Source organism: Daldinia caldariorum (assembly GCF_022478825.1).
Source record: "Daldinia caldariorum strain CBS 122874 unplaced genomic scaffold F4812scaffold_1, whole genome shotgun sequence".
Lineage (NCBI taxonomy): Eukaryota > Fungi > Ascomycota > Sordariomycetes > Xylariales > Hypoxylaceae > Daldinia > Daldinia caldariorum.
In genome coordinates this window covers 2,032,507-2,050,164 of record NW_025953037.1, presented here as the reverse complement: position 1 = coordinate 2,050,164, position 17,658 = coordinate 2,032,507, and the positions used below count along the sequence as shown (strand labels likewise).

Here is a 17,658-nt window from a genome sequence, read left to right as displayed (position 1 = left end):
GTTTCAAGTTGCTCTAATGTTCTGTCGTGTAGAATAACTGTCTTGTGAGGCTAGTATATGGGCTGACACGTGTCAACTGTAGCCTCTGCACATGGTTTGATTCTCTTCCCAATCCACTTATTAAACAACTGTTGTTGTGAAACAGGGGTCGTCAGCATACAATGACGGAGCCATTGCCTTGTTCTGAGATGCTTATAAATGATTCACTGAAGCCGATAGTACTGCAGTTTGATGTGTGAAAAATAAGCTGGATACCTACCTGTTATTCATAACTCAATCCGACAGATCTAGGAATAAGCGCGTCATCATGTCGGGAAGCGAGCCATTGCCTCGCGCACGAGCTCGTACCTTTGGTGTTGAGTTGGAATTTATAATCTTGTGGTTATGGGATGATGAGCCGGACCCATATCAAGAGTGGGCAAATGAATTACCTCCAATCCTTAGAATACCAAGGGAAAGCAGCATTCCGCTCCCAAAGAGTCATGTAGACGGGATGGTCTACGACGCGATTTGTGATGTTCTAAACAGACACGGTATACCGGCTCGACGAGACCCACCTCGAGCTTCCGAATTCCGCGTCTGGAACGCCAAGTCGGACTCAAGTATTTACCTTACAGATGAGAAAGCTCGGTGGACCGCTGTCGAACTGGTGTCTCCCGTAGAGAGTGCTTCACCCGTGGCGTTCAAAGTAATTTCCTATGTCCTAAACTTAATAGCGTCTACGTACCGGATAAAATTGAACAAAACTTGCGGGTTTCATGTACACGTGGGTGATGGGGAAGAGCGAATGCCTCTGGAGGATGTAAAGAGAGTCGCTTCTCTACTCTGGGCTGCCGATCCCATTATCGCCACACTGCATCCATCGGAAAGGAGAACAAACCGCTACTCACAAAGCATTCGCGAACGGAGTCCACTTGCTCAAGGGAGTAAAATAGCGGATGTATTGTCGAATGCTAACCACAGGGAAGATGATACGTGCCTTCTATATATTGGACGTAGCATGAGGCACGGGGAGCAGCCGATATCTTGGAGATCAATGAACCAGTTGCAGAAGCACATCCAGGCCTTTAAAGACAATCGTAGCAAGCTTGACTTTCAACCGTTTATCTACGATGACACCGAAAGGTCCTCAACAGGCAAGATGGATTCACCCACGGCATACTCAGTCTCAGGACCAAATGCATCAGAGATCCAGGCTCGCACCGAGAAGGCCACAAAAACCATCAACGATTCCGAAGTTAAACGCTCTAGCCACCCGTATTCATCTACGCTAAGGCGTCTCGGTCCGAGGTTTTTACTCCCCGAAAGACTGCCTGATGATGAAAGCATGTCTACAAGACTCGACGCGAAGGCCGAGTCCGACATCGGGGTTTTCGCCGGTGTAAGCGAGATATTTTCTTGTGAAAGCTCGTGCGTGATATCCCTACTGCTAGAGACCCGGCAGAGACCCAATTATAGCTTCTTTCGCTACAGGTGTAACGATCTCATGGATCCTCCATGGCGTGCCCCTACGATCGAGTTTCGAGAAGCGGCGGGCACCACATCTGGTCGATGGGCGGAAGTGTGGGCCAGCATCTGCGTGGGTCTCACGCATTTCGCGATCCACGCTCCGGTAGATGTGTACCTCTCCGTGTTATTTCATCTTGACGAGGCCACTTCTGGCGAGGCTTCGTATGATGTGGTTGACTTATTGGGCGAAGTTGGACTATTTGCGGAATCTGTGTTTGCAGAGAAGAGGTTAACGCAATATAAGGATGAATGGGGGTTAAAGTATGATTCCGAAGGGGAAAATAATTCACACTGAGTTATTTTTTGAATGAGGGTTAGACCATAATATCGGTAATCTTCAAGTAGAGGTTACCTTAGATACCTCCTGAATATAAACATTCTTGTATTCTTAAACTAACGTATATCTCTTTTCCATTGTCGTTCGTGGTGAACTATGCTTTGACCATCTGAAGAAAGCGGGTAAAGCCGGAAAGAAAACAAACGCATTAACAGGTATTTAATATGCATATCTTATAAAGTCTATGTTACATCACCTGTAATTTATGTCCTCTTTGAAAGAGCCTTTCATTCGTCGCATGTATGATGCATACTAGGTAGTAGGTATAGCCGGAGGTAATATTCTTCCCTTCTCTATTCAAGTACGACGATAGTCTCTTATTATATACTCCGGCTTCCTTCGGAATTTCGGTATTGCAATACCCACTTGAGTATGCGTGTAGGCAACTTGAACCAACATCTCAACACTAACGATAATTAGCTTCATTCATTCTTAGGCCCTTGGTGACATGAATACTACAACCCAACCTCTCGATCCTAGTATCATCCGTGTACTGATTTCCTGGGCGTTTATATTGTAGATAAAAGAAGTTATACATAACATCATGGCGTCGACGTGGGTTCCGGACGTATCTCCCGACAGCCCATTTTCGCTAGCCAATATCCCCTTCGGCATCATCAGCTCGCCGGCCAACCCCGCGCCGCACGCCGCTATCGCCATCGGCTCTCATGTACTTGACCTCAAAGTCTTATCTTCGTACCCGGACTTTGACGATCTCTTCCCTAGCTTAAAGAATTACCCCGACATCTTCTCAAACTCCACCCTCAATGAGTTCGCAGCGCTGGGCCGACCGGTCCATCGAGAAGTCCGCAGGACTATTCAGGACCTCCTGTCAGCCGAGACATCACGGTCAGAAGTCTTAAAGGATAACTTGGGACTTCGACGAGATGCCGTAATTCCCCAGCAGCAAGTTAAGATGCATCTACCCATGAGCATTGGCGACTACACAGATTTCTACGCTGGTTTTCACCACGCCTATAATGCTGGTGCCCTGTTCCGCGGACCTCAAACGGCTCTGCAGCCGAACTATACCCACCTCCCGGTCGGTTACCACGGCCGCGCTTCTAGCATCGTCGTTTCGGGCACGCCGATCAAGCGCCCCGTCGGCCAGATCATTACTGACCCTACAGCGGAGCCAAAGCACCCAACCACAGCTCCTTCGCGACGTCTAGACATCGAGTTGGAACTAGGGTGCTTTATAGCGACTCCGAACGATATGGGCTCTCGCGTCAAAGTCGCGGATGCGGAAGACCATATTTTCGGATACGTCTTACTAAACGACTGGAGCGCGCGCGACATCCAGGCGTGGGAGTACGTTCCGCTGGGTCCCTTCAACGGGAAGAACTTCGCCACGACCATCAGCGCTTGGGTCGTCCTTGCAGATGCCCTTGAGCCGTTCAGGACCAAGGCGATCGACAACTGGACGCCGCTGCAGGGGTACCTGGACGAAGGCAAAGAGGAGAATATTTTCGGAATTGATTTACAAGTTGATTTAGAGAGTAAGTACCTAACCTAACTTAACCTAACCTACCTTTATCTCAATAAGGATGATATCCGAAAACTAGATCTAATGCAGCGTAGCACCGCAAGGCGACTCGACGACTATATGTACAACAAGCTCGAAGTACCTCATATGGTCGTTCCCGCAGATGATTGCGCATCACACGCTAGGCGGCTGCCCGCTGAGAACAGGGGATCTTCTTGGTTCCGGAACCATCAGCGGGCCTTCGCTACGTGAGAGGGGAAGCTTCTTAGAGCTAAGCGAGGGTGGATGGAAAGACATCATGCTCCAGGGTATGGACGTACGCCGCTTCTTGAAGGATGGTGACAGGATTACAATTCAGGGGATTTGCGGAGAACCAGGTCAAAAGGTTGGGTTTGGCGAATGCACTGGTCAAATACTAGAAGCAACACCGCTATAATAGTTCTGATATCAGGCTTGGAGTTTACGAAGAAATTAAAGGCCCTAGGTATTCAAGTCCCTATCCTGGTATATGAATAGAACTTGAACTGCTTAGAAATGCATGGGAGATGCCGTATTCCCCTTTATTTTCTACTGACTATAAGTCAATTTTCATTGTCCGTGATACTGCTCCTAATCACCTAAAATAAGAACATTGTTCTTCCCCTGAATATATTGGAACTACTATCGCGCATTAAATACCAGTCTTTCCCATGTTTATTCAATGCTATTAGTAGGTATGTCACTATCAATGAATATTCCGATCAAATAAAGACTTTATACCTGTACAATAATTGTTCTTTCTCAACTATGTAGGTATATAAACATGATGTTAAATACCAGGTACCTTTTGATCATTTCTCTCCTAACTACAGTATTCTACTCGCCGAAAACATACCTCTCAACACCAGACTTACCCTAAGTCTGTCTTATTCATGAAATACGTACGCAATCATACTTGGAACCCGTTCAGAATGTCTCCAGCAGTTCCAACCAAGCGAGCCGGCCAAGAATATGGCGTGATCCGCAGTTTTTTGGGGAACGGCCGCTACAAGGTCCAGGTTATTCCCACGGACGGTAGCACCAAGCCTTACATCGTCGTCGGAGTTCTTCTTAACTTGGTCCGTACAACGGTGGGAGATTTCGTGCTTGTATTTTTTCGCGAACCGAAGTCGAAGGAAGCTATCATCACTCGCGTCTTTAGTAGAGCCGAGGCTGAAGTGCTAATAAACCGTGCTGAGTTGCCCAGGCACTTTGATCTTATTAGCGACGATAATTAGGCGAGACACGACTGTGGAATATCAGGTAGCTCTGTCTCGCTAAGTATCTAGGCGCTAGTTCGAGCTATTTCATAAATTTGAGAAATAAAACAAACCTCGTATACCCCTTACCTCCCAGGACAAGGGGAGAAAATATCCGGTCTTTGATGTTTAGGTGTGATTATCTCAATGTGTACCTACCTGTAGTCTGCTAGTAATTTGCAATAGTTACTAGATCTGCATTATGAATCCTCAAGTGGTCCATAAAGCGCCAAAAAACGCTCCAATAATAAGTCCAATTACCTCCTATGGAAAGAGCACTTATTTTACATTCAATCTGATATTCACATTACAAGTTAAATCAAATAGCAATTAGATCTCCAAGTCGTATGTATTATTATCAACTTTCGCTATGCGGCGGCCAGCCAGCCCGCATAGCCTTGAGTAGAGGGCATCAATGTCGGGACGACTCTTTCATATGTACTTTTCCTTGAACGATCCTTGCAAAATGGGGGTATCTTGTGTTTGCTCCAGCTCCAGTTTCACTTCTCACGTATACTTTTCTCTCCACTAGCTACCTCTAGGTAGGTTTACCTTTTCCTCCATGATCTGAACAATAATCTCCGCACCTTTTTCCTATCTGTAGACGGCGGTAGGCAGGGATCATCTTAGTAGAGACCGACGCAGATGTCACCGCGGACTCGGGCAGTCAAGTGGACCTCTGCTTCCAGGTCGAGCTTGATACCGACTAATAGAGCGGCGGACTTCTGGTTGCCGTTCTCGTCGGTCGCACCCCTCAAAAGTTGGCCTGGAGAGAACGAGTTAGTCATGATGATCAAATCTGCAAGGCTTGGTATCCCTGATCTCACCTGCTGGCTGAGCTAATCCCGCCGAGGTGGGCAGCTGAGGCAGAGCTGTAGCGGCTTGGGAGAGTTGGTTCTGAGGGCGACGACCGCCGCGGGCCTGGCCGTCGGATTCCGAGTCGCTGTTGTAAGCGACGTTGTTCTTCATGGGGATGGCGGAGGTACTAGAAACCATGTTAGTTGGACCTGATATAATTAATTCTCGAAATAACTATTGAGCAACTCACGTGCTAGTGGTGGCCATTTTGAATTAGTCAATAGGATTGATCAAGGGAGATCTTAAAAAAATGTAGGTAAATGGTGAAGTAGCGGCGGATTGGTGATCGCGTTGCTAAAGTCAGGCCGGCTGAAGAAATGAAGAAGGAAGCTGGTGATGAGGATGATGCTGTTGATGCTGGATGAGGAGGACTAATTCTTCACTGACGAGTCGAGAATCAAGTGTTCTTATATCTGCAAAGCTCGACTTAAACATACATCCCGTTTCTCCAAAACATCTTAATCCTACTACTATGCAAATCCCTTCCATCCGTCTGAGCGCTCGAAACGCAAATTAGTGTTGAGCTGTCCGCGACGCATATCCTCATACCTAGTTCACGGCGATGTAACGCACTCGTCCGATATGGTACGATGGAAGTCGTCCAATCATTCCTTGACACAGTTACAGCGAAGACTCTCATTGAACGCCTAGAACCAGGGTTGCAGTGGACCCTGATCCAAGCGTTGAGCCTCAGACATCAGGGGTCTCGTCTTACCCCTGTCCCGCATAACAGGTACGCTCAGATCTGATCTGACAAGTGGCACGAGGAGTCGGAAAGATTAGACCGACCGATGAACGTAATAGAGTTGTTTTCCCTTGAGAAGACCCTAAAGTCGATAAAGGTATAGGTTTACACTCTTCCTGGGGGCGTACGATTATGGCTTGCTACTCTACTTCTGCACAATAGGCCCCTTACCCCATTTTGAGGCATTACAAGTTCGCAATTATGTACATAGGTAGCCTATCAATTATTAGGCTTCGATGTGCCATACGATACGCCTCTATTTGACGTGTCCGTGGTTGAGATGTTTTTGGGATTAAATTACGCGTATTTCCTACCCCGGAATAGTTACCTGTTCATCTTAACACGCAAGACCCCGTTGTGGGTTGAGTTAATTAACCCCAGCCAAAGACCCTGAACGCCAACAAACGTCCACTCCGCCATGGCCAACGGCCTAGACATGGCCTTTCGCTACCCGTACGGTTCGTCTCCGTAGCTGTCAAGTTTCGGCCCTCGGGCTAAACATCCCATCTTTGATGATCATCCAGTAGTTAACTAGGTATGCGGGGACTCGGTCTAAGAAGGGAGATAGATGGGTTGTTGATGTCAGGTACCTAGGTAGGTAATTGTTTGAATTAGGGGTATCTTTAGTGATTCGCCCGCGAATTATACGGCGGTTAAATACCTAGGTGGAGTTACTCTCTATGTACTGTTTACATGCTCCTCCGCGACAACCTCGTCTTCAACGTACGGTTTCTTATACCCTGGTCCACTTAATTCGTCTGCTTGTTCTTCAAGAGTATCGAGTCTGTCGGTGATAGAACTCGCCGCAGTGACAGACGCGGTATCGCTCAGACCGTCGGCTTTTCTCGCCGCAGACCAAAACGAGATGTTGTCGGTCGCTACACTAGGTGAGTGGGGGATGGTCCCAGATGTGTGTTCTGCATGAGAGTTGGGGTCGAGGTGTAGCTTGCTTAAGTCAAGCTGCGCGCCGTCAACGTTTGCTTCTCCTGTAGCCTGATCCTCTGTAGCAGCTCTATCCTGTTGTAACGGCTCTGGATTTGCTTGTTCAGTCGCATCAGTCTGTTGCTGACTACGAAGCATTTCTTGCTTCTCTTCTTCCTCTCTTTGGGTTTGCTCCTTGTGCTGCTTCATCTTCTCGTCTAACGTCTGCGCCTGATTCGGGTCTGGTTCAGGCTTGCGTTCTTTTTTCTCACGTCGGGTAAGTTCTACCTCGAGCACTCTAGTTCCCATCGGGACCTTGGTAATTAGGCCGTCGTCGTCGCGGTCAAAGTATAGTGCCCAAATACCCGGGAACTCCTCGACTGCGGCGAAGCCTTCCCATCCCTCTAGGGTCATGCGCCGGTCCTGCCGGGTGCAATCGAACGGCCCTGTGATATGAGGTTGCGCGTCGGCTCTAACGCCATATTTGACTTCATAGGTGTCCTTATCAACATATATCCAGTTTAGCATTGGCGGGTCGTCGCTTATGGTGCTGACTAGACCCTCGTATGGTTTATCGGGGTATGGTAAATAATATCCTGCGAATGGATGCCCGGTATTTGCAGCATTGGTATTATCACCTTCGGTAGATGAGTCGCCAGTCGTAATATAGAGCTAGGATATTCCCGTGTAAGCGACAGCTCTTGTTCATATTATGATGAATAGCAGGTAGGTAAGAGATAGTTTTACCTTATTATCCTTTAGCACAACTAACTTCCCATTGATGTCTCGACTTCTTATCGACTGTTTTACGCAAGAAACCACAAGGTTGCAGCGACGAGCTCGGTGTTCTTCGCGTTTATTCTTGGACTGGCTTTGTCGGATTGCCTCCTGTGTCCCTAACAGAGCAGGGGCAATCGTGAGCGCCAGTATCATAGGTATAGCCATGGCAACTTCTTCGAGAGCCTCCTGAAGTGTCTTTCCTTGAAACGTGAAAGTCTGTGATGTATGAATGTTTGAAGACATCAGCTGTTGTGTTTAAACTCGTAGTTACCAGGGTTGTGGATGTGAAAGACACAAGGTGTAAGTGAACGTTGTAATTCGCAAAGATGGCACTGACAAGTTCAAAGTAAAGGTAGGTAGGTAGGTAAACAAGAAAAATGTATGTTTCTTGCAATATTCAACGAACTTTCGTAAAATATGGTTAAAAACTCTAGAATTGGGATGGAGCGTGTTCATGGATCCCCCTGTCGTCGGTTTCAGATGCGACTCTGTCTGGGGGAGCTGGACAGACTGGGCCCATATCATATGTTTTCCAGGACGTCGGTGTTCCATCCCTTCCCCGTGCATCTAAAATCATGCGTTTGCGTGTGTCCCAGCCTCATCTTCGACAATTCTCGTGCTGATCAGGACCTAGCTGCTGGCAGCTCGCCGTCGGTTCCATGACCTTGGATTGCGAATAACTAATTTGCATACCGTACCTGATACTATGATATTCATGCTCTCTGTATTCTAATTTCGTAACACGGCTGGTCCACGAAAAAAACGAATTAATTAGGTGCGGTCAAAATATAATGTAATAATAATCGACGCCGGCGGAGAAATCAACATGGTCGCGGATATCCTACAATCTTTAGCTAACAACGCCGATGACGCGGATGGCGTAGCGCAGCTAGTCGTGACGGCACTCGGATCCGGAGGGCAGCATTACATCTGCTGGAAGACTCATGCGGGTGAATACAGACAACGTAGGTCTTCAATTCTCGCCCTAAACCTACCTTTTTATCTTTTTTTTTTTTTCTTTTTCTTTGCTCACATTGAAGTATAGGATCCCATGGCCTCCCAAGGCGTTTGGAGGACTGGTTGTTTCCACTCGATGGCAGCACCAGAGACTTCGAGACTTTGCAGGTGATACTCTCCGGAGAAGACACGTTCTGGGCGTCGGATAGGAATGGCGAAGTTCGCAGCGAGCCGTCGGGTACCCAGCAGCAAATGCTCCGAAGAGCTCTAACATTTAATGGCGGAAGCCCTTCTGCCAAGGACAAGCGGCGGATGAGCAGGGCATGGGAACTTTCAAGAGGCGATACAGAGCGGCCGCGATCCAGCACGCTGCCGTCTATATCACCAGCAGTAGACCATCTTCCTGGACCTCATCTAAAAGCAGACCCGGCGACCCATAGCCGGTCATCGTCTGCGGACAAGCTACGCAGAGTTTCCATTGTACCGATTGCTTTCCACCAACGGGGACGGTCGTGGGCTACGCGCCCGCGCAGCTTAGTATACGGGGGCGAGGATTTAGGGGTGTTGAAAGAACAGCCAAGTCCGCAAGGAGTCAACAACACTCCGCTGACGCCAGTGAAATCGGCACCTTTGACGAGCGCCAAAGCGCCGGAACATCGCTGCACATGCGGCTACCACAAATATGGTACCGCAGAGACAAATAGACCTGAGTCAACTAAAAGTACAAAGCCCCGGTCGACCTACGCGGACGCAAGCGTGCAAACAGACCCTCCGCCCAGCCCCGAAGCGAGCAGCACAGGCGCGTTCAACCCCGGTCAGCAGAGGAAGGCCGAGCACCACCGACGCCGGGAGTCCTCCTACTCCGCAATCAGCACGGCGGATTCCTACAACCCGTATTCTTACCCGAGCAGCAAGCGCTCGAGCTTCGAGACCATTACGACGCAGCCCGACCCGGGATACTGTGGTCCGGATACCGGGGGTAAATATACCGGAGGGTGGCAGCAGCCACCACCACCACCACCACAGCAGCAGCATTGGGAGCAGCTCACGAATCCCGTGGCGATGGGTCGAATGCAGGCTTACTTCCGCTCTTCGACGTACGTGCTTGGGGCCGCTCTTCAGCCCCAAGGGTTAGCTTAGGAGAAAAAGACTGGAATATCCGATTTCCCAGTTCAGCGTATTGTTCGTTGGGTGTGTAGGTCAGGTGTCTGAGCGCACAAGGAGTGCAGCAAGTTGTGGGTTGTACATATAAGGTGTAATATCATCCATGGGAGCGCAAGGCTTCTTTTATTCCTGTATATTTTTAATTATTGGCTATCTTGGGGCTTTTTATACGTACCAAGATAGATAAAATTCAGCGACCGGCCAGGTGCTTGGTATATTTATTGCTTTCTTATAGATTACTCATTGTTTGTTCAATCCCTCACTCCTTCAAAGTGTACATAAAACAATTATGACTTGTCCATCGGATCAAAGCGTTATACGGTATCGTAGTGTCTTGTTCTAGACCCTCATCAGTAAGACTGATACCTACCTAAGCTAGGGTACCTAACTACGAAGACAGGAGTTACGAGTCGTTAGACACACTGACCAATGGTGGGAATAATTTTCTAGGTCTATTTCAATGCCTTCTTACGGCTATAGCTAACCTCCATTTAGTCTACCTTTCCTTTCGCCCCTTTTAAGTTTCCTATTAGTTTCGCAACAGCTGCGATGATATTGTTCTTTAGGCTACCAACATTACTTTCGGTGATTTCGTCAGCTCCCACGAATCTTCGGATTAATATATTATACAGGCCACCGAACGCAAGCGCGATGACTGTGCTAGTGAATATGATCACGTTGTACGGCATACTGAAGTCTGGTGTTGGCAGACTGAGAAGAAGAGATGTGGTACGTAGATTCGACACCTTTTGGCGCGCTAACGGAGCATCTGGGAATGTGGAGGGCAATATAGTTATGATGGCTGCCGCGACATCGAAGCCGCGGTTCGCATCTGGTGGATATTCGGTGTAGCGTAAGATAGATTTTTCAAAATCGTAAGTAAGAGTAACTGTACTGGCAGGTGGAATACGCATTCGTAGTTCAAGTTGCGTTCCACGGACGCGGTCTAGGGCTGGCCGGTAATAAATCTCCTCGATAATATCGTTCTTGGATCCGGGTACACCGTTGACGTGGGCCGTAAGGGTATGAAGGTAGATCTTCATGAACCAAGGAAGACTCTCCATGTAAAAGAATTCAACCTCGGTATCTGGGCTCGGGTTAGTAAGGATAGTCCTTACTCCGCCTCGCTCATACCCATGACCCGTAAAGCTACGCTCCGCATATAGAAGCGGAGTTTCGGGCTCGACAATCTCATCAGCATCCGTTTTAGGATGTTCACCTTCCCGTGACATATGGGGAAGGATCATAGAGAAGTCAGATTCCAGGGGAACTTGGTAGCATCGGGAGGGTCTGTTTGCATCTTTGATCTCGCTTGCACCAGCGGTTATATAGATATCCCTGGTATGCGGGACTTGGATACAGAGAGGAGGGACCGCTGGGTCAGTCAATGGGCAAGTTCCCTTAATCGTCTTACCAAAAATTTGGTCAAGCGCCCACTCCTGACCCTGGGCGTGGTCGGTGGGAAAGCAGGTATCATCAGAATGATATGGTTTTGACGTGTTACATTTTAACTCATGGGCCGGAAGAGGTCGGGGGATGGGATTATCTACATGATATTAGAAGATTTTACCAATGAATGGGGGACAGCTGTAGGTAATGCTTACCTCTAGGGCGTTTAGACCTTTCGATGTCCAAGACCATATCGATCGTTTGCTCAATCTGCAGCACGCACTCTTGGCCATCCGGACATATAGGTCGAATATCAATGGCCATGCTTTGCCACGATGCGTCGAAGAGTTTGTGACCGTCAAGTAGAGTCGATATTCCAGCCTTCCCCTTGCAAGGCAATAACTTCAAAAAAGGGGTTAAGTTTTCTGTACAAACTACCTCCCTCGGCAGTACACCATGTAATAATTGCATGTTAGCTAAGGTGGTGTTTGAGTGATCTCCTTCGGGTTGGAAGGACATGACGGGCCGAGTTGTTCTCGTCTCGTCGATGAAGTTCAGCGAAGCACAAAAAAGGCCGGATAATGCGTTTGTTAGACTCAACCATTTGCGGCTGGCCCTATTGGTAAGAGGCACCTAAGGGTTAGCATGAAGATTCTAGGTAGAATAATCTCGGTAAGCAGGGTTAACGCTGCATAGGTAGCATACTCTTCGTCAGTGTCTGCTTCGATCCATGCCCATAGCTCGACACCTGTTCCGCCTTCTTTCGTGCCATCCCACGGCCTCGCTCCCCAGCTCTCGGCGTCCCATCTTCCCAAACTGAACCTTAGATGCAGCTCTCGTGTTCCAACATGTTGTAATATCTGTCCTAAAGATCGAGGGAAGTATCGGAAGTTGTGCGCTTCGAATTGCGACAAGGTTGTATTGGATCTAAAGTTGAAGCTGGCGAGGACGGTAGATTGAGGCAGCGGCTTGAGAATTAATTGTTCGTAGTAGTCGGAAGCAAGAACAACGGTCCAAAACAGAATCGAAAAGGGTATCAAGTAAGAAAAGAAATGGCGCATCGTTGCCGTCGATAGTCCATGAGGACGACCGTTTTTTTTTTTTTTTCTTTTTTTTTTCCCTTTTTTATGGTGTTGGTTAGTTGTAGTTGTAAGATGGGGAGTTTTTGGTTTGGTTCGTCGATTATTGGATGCGAGATCCAGCAACGTGGAATAATTCCAACAAGGCTAATCCGTAGCAGAATGCTTGCTGACTTAGGCACCTCCTATGGATCCGTGTTACCTTGACAGGTACCCTTAACAGCCTAACTGTTGGTAAGAGATAAGGGACCCCTGGCGGCTCTCTAGGCTTTCCGTCAGGCTCGAAAATTAATGGCCGGGTCTTGGCATTCTCAGATTTTCAATTCTGTCAAACAATAAGTACTATAAAAAATAAATAAAAAATATCGCGATATTTGTTAAAAGATTTCGTATATAATTATTACCTGTTTCAATTTTTTACGATTTATTCTTGTGGTTATTTTCGTGTTAGAGATGGTACTGTTTCTAGAGAGAAATGCCAAGACCCGGCCATTAATTCTCGAGCCTAATGGGCTTTCTGGTACCTATGCCAGCTATGCCCCTGCCGAGCCCACTAAGAAATGCAAGCTGAACCCACTAAACATGCTAAACAATGACCTAATTGGTCCCCGCAAATATCAATCCTTTAGGAGCTACTTTTCTGGACGACCAATTAATTCAGCCTTGTTCCAGCTGCCTCTTATTGTACATGGACTTTTTTTCAACCATCGCACCAACGTCAACTATCAACTTATCAACTCATCAACTATCACCAACTCTCTTTTTTCTTTCTCTTTTCTTTAAAGAAAACGCACCTTCAACAACTAATTAATAACTTTGTCCCATTAATTACTAATCACTAAATACTTATACCCAAAAACTCTGTACTTTTGGGTCTCCAAAAGAAAAATGGCGGCAGAGCAAAGAAAGCTGCTTGGTAAGATTGAATCCAGCCGCTCCTATTTCCAGACTCGTCCAGCTAACTTACTTCCCTTCTATCCAGAGCAGCTTATGGGGGGGCCTCAAACCTCGCGCTCGGCCCAAGTCTCGCTGACCGACCCGAAGGTGTGCCGATCCTACATCGTGGGCACCTGCCCGCACGACCTATTCACGAACACGAAACAAGATCTAGGGCCGTGTCCCAAGATCCACGCGGAGTCGCTGAAGGCTGAGTACGAGGCCCTACCCGACGCGGCGCGCCAGAAGTACGGGTTTGAGATGGACTACGCGCGGGACCTGCAGAAGTACATCGAGGAGTGCAACCGGCGGATCGACGCGGCGCAGCGGCGCCTCGAGAAGACGCCCGACGAGATCCGGCAGACGAACGTGCTCCTCAAGGCCGTCTCCGACCTCAGCGCCACCATCAACTGCGGCCTGCAGGAGGTGGAGATCCTCGGCGACCTCGGCGAGGTCAGCCGCGCCTACGAGGAGTTCTTCAAGGTCCGCCAGGCCGCCCAGGCCAAGATGGAGCGCGAGCGCGAGCTCAAGACCCTCGCCGACACCAGCGGCCCTTCCGGCCACCAGAAGCTCCAGGTCTGCGACGTCTGCGGCGCCTACCTCTCCCGGCTCGACAACGACCGCCGCCTCGCCGACCATTTCTACGGAAAGATGCATCTCGGCTATGCTCAGATGCGGAAGACGTACGAAGCCCTGCCGAAGGATATCAGAGGACGTCCGCGCCCCCCGCTGCAGGACGACGGACCCATGCGGGACGAAGGCTACGGCGATGGCGGGTGGAAAGGAGGGCCTAGGGGACCCAGACGTGGTGGTTACGGAGGTAGGAGTGGACGCGGTTTCCGCAGCGGGTGGTAATACAATAACAATAACAACATCAACAACATCAAAGCATGTGGAGGAGTTACTGGCGTATAGCTTTCAGTGGTCAAAATTGATTGGACATGATATCATTACATTACGGGTTAGGCACACATAAAATACCTATATGAGTTCTTTGGTAATAGATGCCTTTTGCTTTTATTTCGGTCTTTCTGGTATCTCTAATGCTCTTATCCTGGGCTGTATTGCGCGAGCCTGTAATCCAAATTTCCTTCTCTGCGGAATTGTCCTTACCATACACTCTATTGGAATATTTACCTCTTTTTTTCTCCTTTTCTTTTTCTTTTCACTTCGCTTGCAAACTTCTGTAGGAGCTCACTCTATTAGAAGGGACTCTCTCTAAGCCCCAGTCTGGGCGTCAAGAGCGGCCATCTCATCATCCCATTTCCCAATAGGCGAACTAAGCTCAAGTGGTAGAACAGAAGAATTCGTCGCAGCTGCCGCGTTGTTTGCCGTATCAGGCTTCTTAGCCGGTGGTAAAGCTGGGAAGTCTTCCGCGGTAGGAGGAGCTTGTGCCGGCTTTTGCGCTTGGGGCTTGCTGCCATTTTGTGATGTCGTTGCTCCTGACGACTTATAAGCAGCATCCCTTTCGCCATCGTAGTTAAAGCCTCCTCCTCTACCTCCTCTGCCGCCGCCTCTAGTCGAACCTCCTCTCCCGCGTCCGCCGCGCCCTCTTCCTCTGAAATCATCGAAGCCAAACTCCCTAGGAATTGTGTCGTTATCCCTCTCCGCGAACCTACTTCCGGCTATACCACCATTATTACTACGCGCGCCGCGAATACCGCCGTTCGCGCCCCGAAAGCCAGCTCTCCTATCTCGCTCGTCCTCGAGATTCTTACCCTCGTCCCAGCTACCGCCTTCCTTGGCACCCATAGCTTTCAGTTTCCGCTCGCGATTAGCAGCGCGCTCGTCATCCATGCGGCGCCTCTCTTCCTCGCCTCTACGACGTCGCTCAGCTTCTTCGGCGCGACGCCGCCGCGCCTCCTCCATACCCTTCTCGTAAGCGATAGCGTGCGAGCGACTGTCGCGCTCGGCTTGTTCGAACCGTCGCGTCTTCTCCGCATTCAAGATTCGCATCTGTTCCATCTTGCTCGCGAGTTCAGACTCGGTCAGCTTCGTGCGGGGATTTGCGCCGGACGCCAGCCGATCCGCGAGGGCCGTATTCTGACCGGACTTCGCGGCCGCTGCTTGCGCTTTCTTATCGCTACCCCCAATCCCGCTACTAGTAGTGCTTTTAGCCGGAGACCCCTGCTGCTGTTGCTGCTGATGCTGCTGCTGAGAGTCTACAGCTGGGGGCTTTGGCGAGTGCTTGCGCGGTCGCGGATGATGATGCGATGATGACGACGGAGGCTGCTTTGCGTGTGCGTGTCGCGATTGAGCGAGAGACCGAGGCGCATTCAGGGTTGGAGCAGGCTGGACCGGCGCTGCAGTGGGCTGTTCGGAACTCGTAGGTGGTAATTGATTCTCGACTACCGGAGGAGCGCTTGGTTCATTTTTCGCTGGAATCTCTTCTTGAATTGGTACGGGAATTGGTACGGGTTCGAAGTCATCTGCAAACAGATCGTCGTCCGTGCGGCCGTTGAATTGATCGTCCATGGTAAGTTTGAAGCTATGGATTGAATGTTGCTAATTGTAAAATGCGAGAGTGAGATGAGCGATGGATGAGACCAAAGAAAAAACAATTGGATTATAGAAAAATGTTAGACTCGTATTTTATTGAATAACTTTTTTACCAGCACGTTATGAATAATGATTTGAAGGGATAAAAAAGTCAAGCCTCGACACCCCGCCACCTAATGTCTTTGAAGGTTTGCTCGAGCCTCGAGGAACGGGCGGGGCGTCAAATCCACCTTTCCGAGTTGCAGGTGCCAGGCCGCCCACAAGATTTAGGCGGAGAAAATCCCGGCCCGCTTTCCCCAGACGGCGGACTTTGAAGATAAGTGGATTTGGAAACCCGTTTAGGTACCAGGAACCCGAACCCATACCCGTGGATATTTCGATTTTTTATTTTTTTCATGTCACGTCACCTAGGTAACTTTCAATATTTTTTCAACATTTAATAGCCCGCCTAAATTCACAAAGAACCTGTTGGCAACCTCTTCACTATAGCCTCCCTCAACGCGTCAAAGTTTTCCGCCATTTCGAGTCCATATCTTTGGCATACAATCTGAATATTTCCCCTCTTCTTATACCCCTCAGGGCACACGACAATGGCTTTTCTGGCTCTAGCGCAAAGTCCCAGTTCGAGTAAGCTGATGGGGGCCTCGGTTGCCGAATGAAAGAATAGGACCACTATATGGGCCTTTTCCTGCATGTCGAGTTCCCATTCCACCTGTTCCCGAAAGGGCTCGCAGGTAATATCCTCTCGCCAGCTCGAGTCCCAATCTGGTCGATACGGGTTGATAACAGTGAGGGGCAAATCCGTAAGGGATTCGGTTAACACCTCGCGCCAGTCCCTATCATCAGTTGGAGTAGTAGTACCAGCTAAGAAGACAGATAAAATGCCGTCGTGATCCACCCGTGATGGTGCAAGTATTACTTGGTTTCGGGGATGAGTTTGCGGCATCTTGTCGTTACGAAGTTATTACGCGTTGAAAAAAAAACAAAGAAAAGAAAAGAACAAAAGGTAATGCGATCAAACGATCAAACGCGGCTCTGGCTTGTCCGGATTGACAAGTTGGATTTCTTAAATGCTGATCATGTTACACGCGCTCGTTACAGCTAGAAAGCCGTGGACCAATTAACGTTTGCCATTTCAGCCTTGTAAAGTCCATCAACTAATATCAGTTCAGCTGGGCGATATCCACACACATCTCAGTATATCGCATTAATAATGCAACTCTATGGAACCTTGAATAATGAAATCTTACTTATTAGCATACTAATACAGAGTATAATTCCACGCTATTCTGTTATACTACTAAGTATTAGCATTACTAGCTCTTAGCAAACCACCACATAACTCCCAACAACATACACAAAGATAATACCTTAGATACCTAACCTTAGGTAGGTACAGACGTGAATGATAAGCTCGTACCACTTCCACTACCGTATCTAATATGGTTATCTATTATCTTTTACTATACGATTGTTATCAATGGTGGCAACAACCAGGATCCCCACCATTTTGGAGAAGTGGATATGATAAGCCATCTCATATACTAGGTATCTGTGAAGCCCCCCCTCCCCCCCCCCCTTGTTGATGAATGTTAACTCAAGGTTTACAAGATTTACCGAAGGCACGAGAAGAAGCCACCAATGTTTGCCCAAATCCACGAGCCGACTTGGCCCACACCCGGCGGCGCAATATTTCCCGATTTTGGGCCACACTTCCTTAA

The 17,658-nt window shown here is 48.6% G+C and overlaps 10 protein-coding genes across 10 annotated transcripts; 5 read left to right on the top strand and 5 right to left on the bottom strand.

Annotated features, from left to right (window-relative positions):
• The first annotated feature begins 254 nt into the window (after nucleotides 1-254).
• F4812DRAFT_464751 (putative amidoligase enzyme-domain-containing protein) lies at nucleotides 255-2,146 on the top strand. The gene has a single exon (XM_047938376.1). It carries the CDS (start codon nucleotides 308-310, stop codon nucleotides 1,802-1,804), a length of 1,497 nt encoding a protein of 498 aa, XP_047795021.1. The 5' UTR covers nucleotides 255-307; the 3' UTR covers nucleotides 1,805-2,146.
• Nucleotides 2,003-4,070, top strand: F4812DRAFT_409937 (Fumarylacetoacetase). Its single transcript, XM_047932489.1, has 2 exons — nucleotides 2,003-3,345; nucleotides 3,428-4,070. The coding sequence occupies exons 1-2, from the start codon at nucleotides 2,391-2,393 to the stop codon at nucleotides 3,766-3,768; spliced, it is 1,296 nt and encodes a 431-aa protein (XP_047795020.1). The 5' UTR covers nucleotides 2,003-2,390; the 3' UTR covers nucleotides 3,769-4,070.
• A 212-nt stretch (nucleotides 4,071-4,282) lies between these two features.
• On the top strand, nucleotides 4,283-4,588 carry F4812DRAFT_454517 (uncharacterized protein; the record flags this gene model as incomplete). Its single annotated transcript, XM_047936661.1, has 1 exon — nucleotides 4,283-4,588. The coding sequence occupies one exon, from the start codon at nucleotides 4,283-4,285 to the stop codon at nucleotides 4,586-4,588; it is 306 nt and encodes a 101-aa protein (XP_047795019.1).
• A 560-nt stretch (nucleotides 4,589-5,148) lies between these two features.
• Nucleotides 5,149-5,784, bottom strand: F4812DRAFT_21913 (uncharacterized protein). The gene is made up of 3 exons (XM_047930424.1): nucleotides 5,658-5,784; nucleotides 5,437-5,594; nucleotides 5,149-5,375 (listed from the first exon to the last, which is right to left on the bottom strand). The coding sequence occupies exons 1-3, from the start codon at nucleotides 5,672-5,674 to the stop codon at nucleotides 5,236-5,238; spliced, it is 315 nt and encodes a 104-aa protein (XP_047795018.1). The 5' UTR covers nucleotides 5,675-5,784; the 3' UTR covers nucleotides 5,149-5,235.
• Nucleotides 5,785-6,890: 1,106 nt separating this feature from the next.
• On the bottom strand, nucleotides 6,891-8,156 carry F4812DRAFT_454515 (uncharacterized protein; the record flags this gene model as incomplete). The annotated part of the gene is made up of 2 exons (XM_047936660.1): nucleotides 6,891-7,805; nucleotides 7,881-8,156. 2 exons carry the CDS (start codon nucleotides 8,154-8,156, stop codon nucleotides 6,891-6,893), a joined length of 1,191 nt encoding a protein of 396 aa, XP_047795017.1.
• A 583-nt stretch (nucleotides 8,157-8,739) lies between these two features.
• F4812DRAFT_464743 (uncharacterized protein) lies at nucleotides 8,740-10,267 on the top strand (the record flags this gene model as incomplete). Its single annotated transcript, XM_047938375.1, has 2 exons — nucleotides 8,740-8,878; nucleotides 8,959-10,267. The coding sequence occupies 2 exons, from the start codon at nucleotides 8,740-8,742 to the stop codon at nucleotides 10,008-10,010; spliced, it is 1,191 nt and encodes a 396-aa protein (XP_047795016.1). The 3' UTR covers nucleotides 10,011-10,267.
• Nucleotides 10,268-12,596, bottom strand: F4812DRAFT_21887 (Gpi16 subunit, GPI transamidase component). Its single transcript, XM_047930421.1, has 3 exons — nucleotides 12,129-12,596; nucleotides 11,639-12,039; nucleotides 10,268-11,580 (listed from the first exon to the last, which is right to left on the bottom strand). The coding sequence occupies exons 1-3, from the start codon at nucleotides 12,482-12,484 to the stop codon at nucleotides 10,526-10,528; spliced, it is 1,812 nt and encodes a 603-aa protein (XP_047795015.1). The 5' UTR covers nucleotides 12,485-12,596; the 3' UTR covers nucleotides 10,268-10,525.
• A 541-nt stretch (nucleotides 12,597-13,137) lies between these two features.
• Nucleotides 13,138-14,429, top strand: F4812DRAFT_409932 (LUC7 protein). Its single transcript, XM_047932488.1, has 2 exons — nucleotides 13,138-13,418; nucleotides 13,485-14,429. The coding sequence occupies exons 1-2, from the start codon at nucleotides 13,391-13,393 to the stop codon at nucleotides 14,291-14,293; spliced, it is 837 nt and encodes a 278-aa protein (XP_047795014.1). The 5' UTR covers nucleotides 13,138-13,390; the 3' UTR covers nucleotides 14,294-14,429.
• A 45-nt stretch (nucleotides 14,430-14,474) lies between these two features.
• Nucleotides 14,475-16,152, bottom strand: F4812DRAFT_21731 (uncharacterized protein). The gene has a single exon (XM_047930407.1). The coding sequence runs from the start codon at nucleotides 15,911-15,913 to the stop codon at nucleotides 14,657-14,659; it is 1,257 nt and encodes a 418-aa protein (XP_047795013.1). The 5' UTR covers nucleotides 15,914-16,152; the 3' UTR covers nucleotides 14,475-14,656.
• Nucleotides 16,153-17,456, bottom strand: F4812DRAFT_21730 (uncharacterized protein). The gene has a single exon (XM_047930406.1). It carries the CDS (start codon nucleotides 16,881-16,883, stop codon nucleotides 16,392-16,394), a length of 492 nt encoding a protein of 163 aa, XP_047795012.1. The 5' UTR covers nucleotides 16,884-17,456; the 3' UTR covers nucleotides 16,153-16,391.
• Between the last annotated feature and the right edge of the window lie 202 nt (nucleotides 17,457-17,658).

What these genes read in the sequence shown, in the direction of transcription:
- F4812DRAFT_464751 (XM_047938376.1), top strand. Translation starts at nt 308, where the DNA reads ATGTCGGGAAGCGAGCCATTGCCTCGCGCACGAGCTCGTACCTTTGGT.
- F4812DRAFT_409937 (XM_047932489.1), top strand. Translation starts at nt 2,391, where the DNA reads ATGGCGTCGACGTGGGTTCCGGACGTATCTCCCGACAGCCCATTTTCG. An exon ending in TTTACAAGTTGATTTAGAGA is followed by an intron (nt 3,346 to 3,427) that starts GTAAGTACCTAA and finishes AATGCAGCGTAG; the next exon opens with CACCGCAAGGCGACTCGACG.
- F4812DRAFT_21913 (XM_047930424.1), bottom strand. An exon ending in GGGATTAGCTCAGCCAGCAG is followed by an intron (nt 5,376 to 5,436) that starts GTGAGATCAGGG and finishes CGTTCTCTCCAG; the next exon opens with GCCAACTTTTGAGGGGTGCG.
- F4812DRAFT_21887 (XM_047930421.1), bottom strand. Translation starts at nt 12,484, where the DNA reads ATGCGCCATTTCTTTTCTTACTTGATACCCTTTTCGATTCTGTTTTGG. An exon ending in GAAGCAGACACTGACGAAGA is followed by an intron (nt 12,040 to 12,128) that starts GTATGCTACCTA and finishes TCTTACCAATAG; the next exon opens with GGCCAGCCGCAAATGGTTGA. An exon ending in AAGGTCTAAACGCCCTAGAG is followed by an intron (nt 11,581 to 11,638) that starts GTAAGCATTACC and finishes AATATCATGTAG; the next exon opens with ATAATCCCATCCCCCGACCT.
- F4812DRAFT_409932 (XM_047932488.1), top strand. Translation starts at nt 13,391, where the DNA reads ATGGCGGCAGAGCAAAGAAAGCTGCTTG. An exon ending in AGAGCAAAGAAAGCTGCTTG is followed by an intron (nt 13,419 to 13,484) that starts GTAAGATTGAAT and finishes CCTTCTATCCAG; the next exon opens with AGCAGCTTATGGGGGGGCCT.
- F4812DRAFT_21731 (XM_047930407.1), bottom strand. Translation starts at nt 15,913, where the DNA reads ATGGACGATCAATTCAACGGCCGCACGGACGACGATCTGTTTGCAGAT.
- F4812DRAFT_21730 (XM_047930406.1), bottom strand. Translation starts at nt 16,883, where the DNA reads ATGCCGCAAACTCATCCCCGAAACCAAGTAATACTTGCACCATCACGG.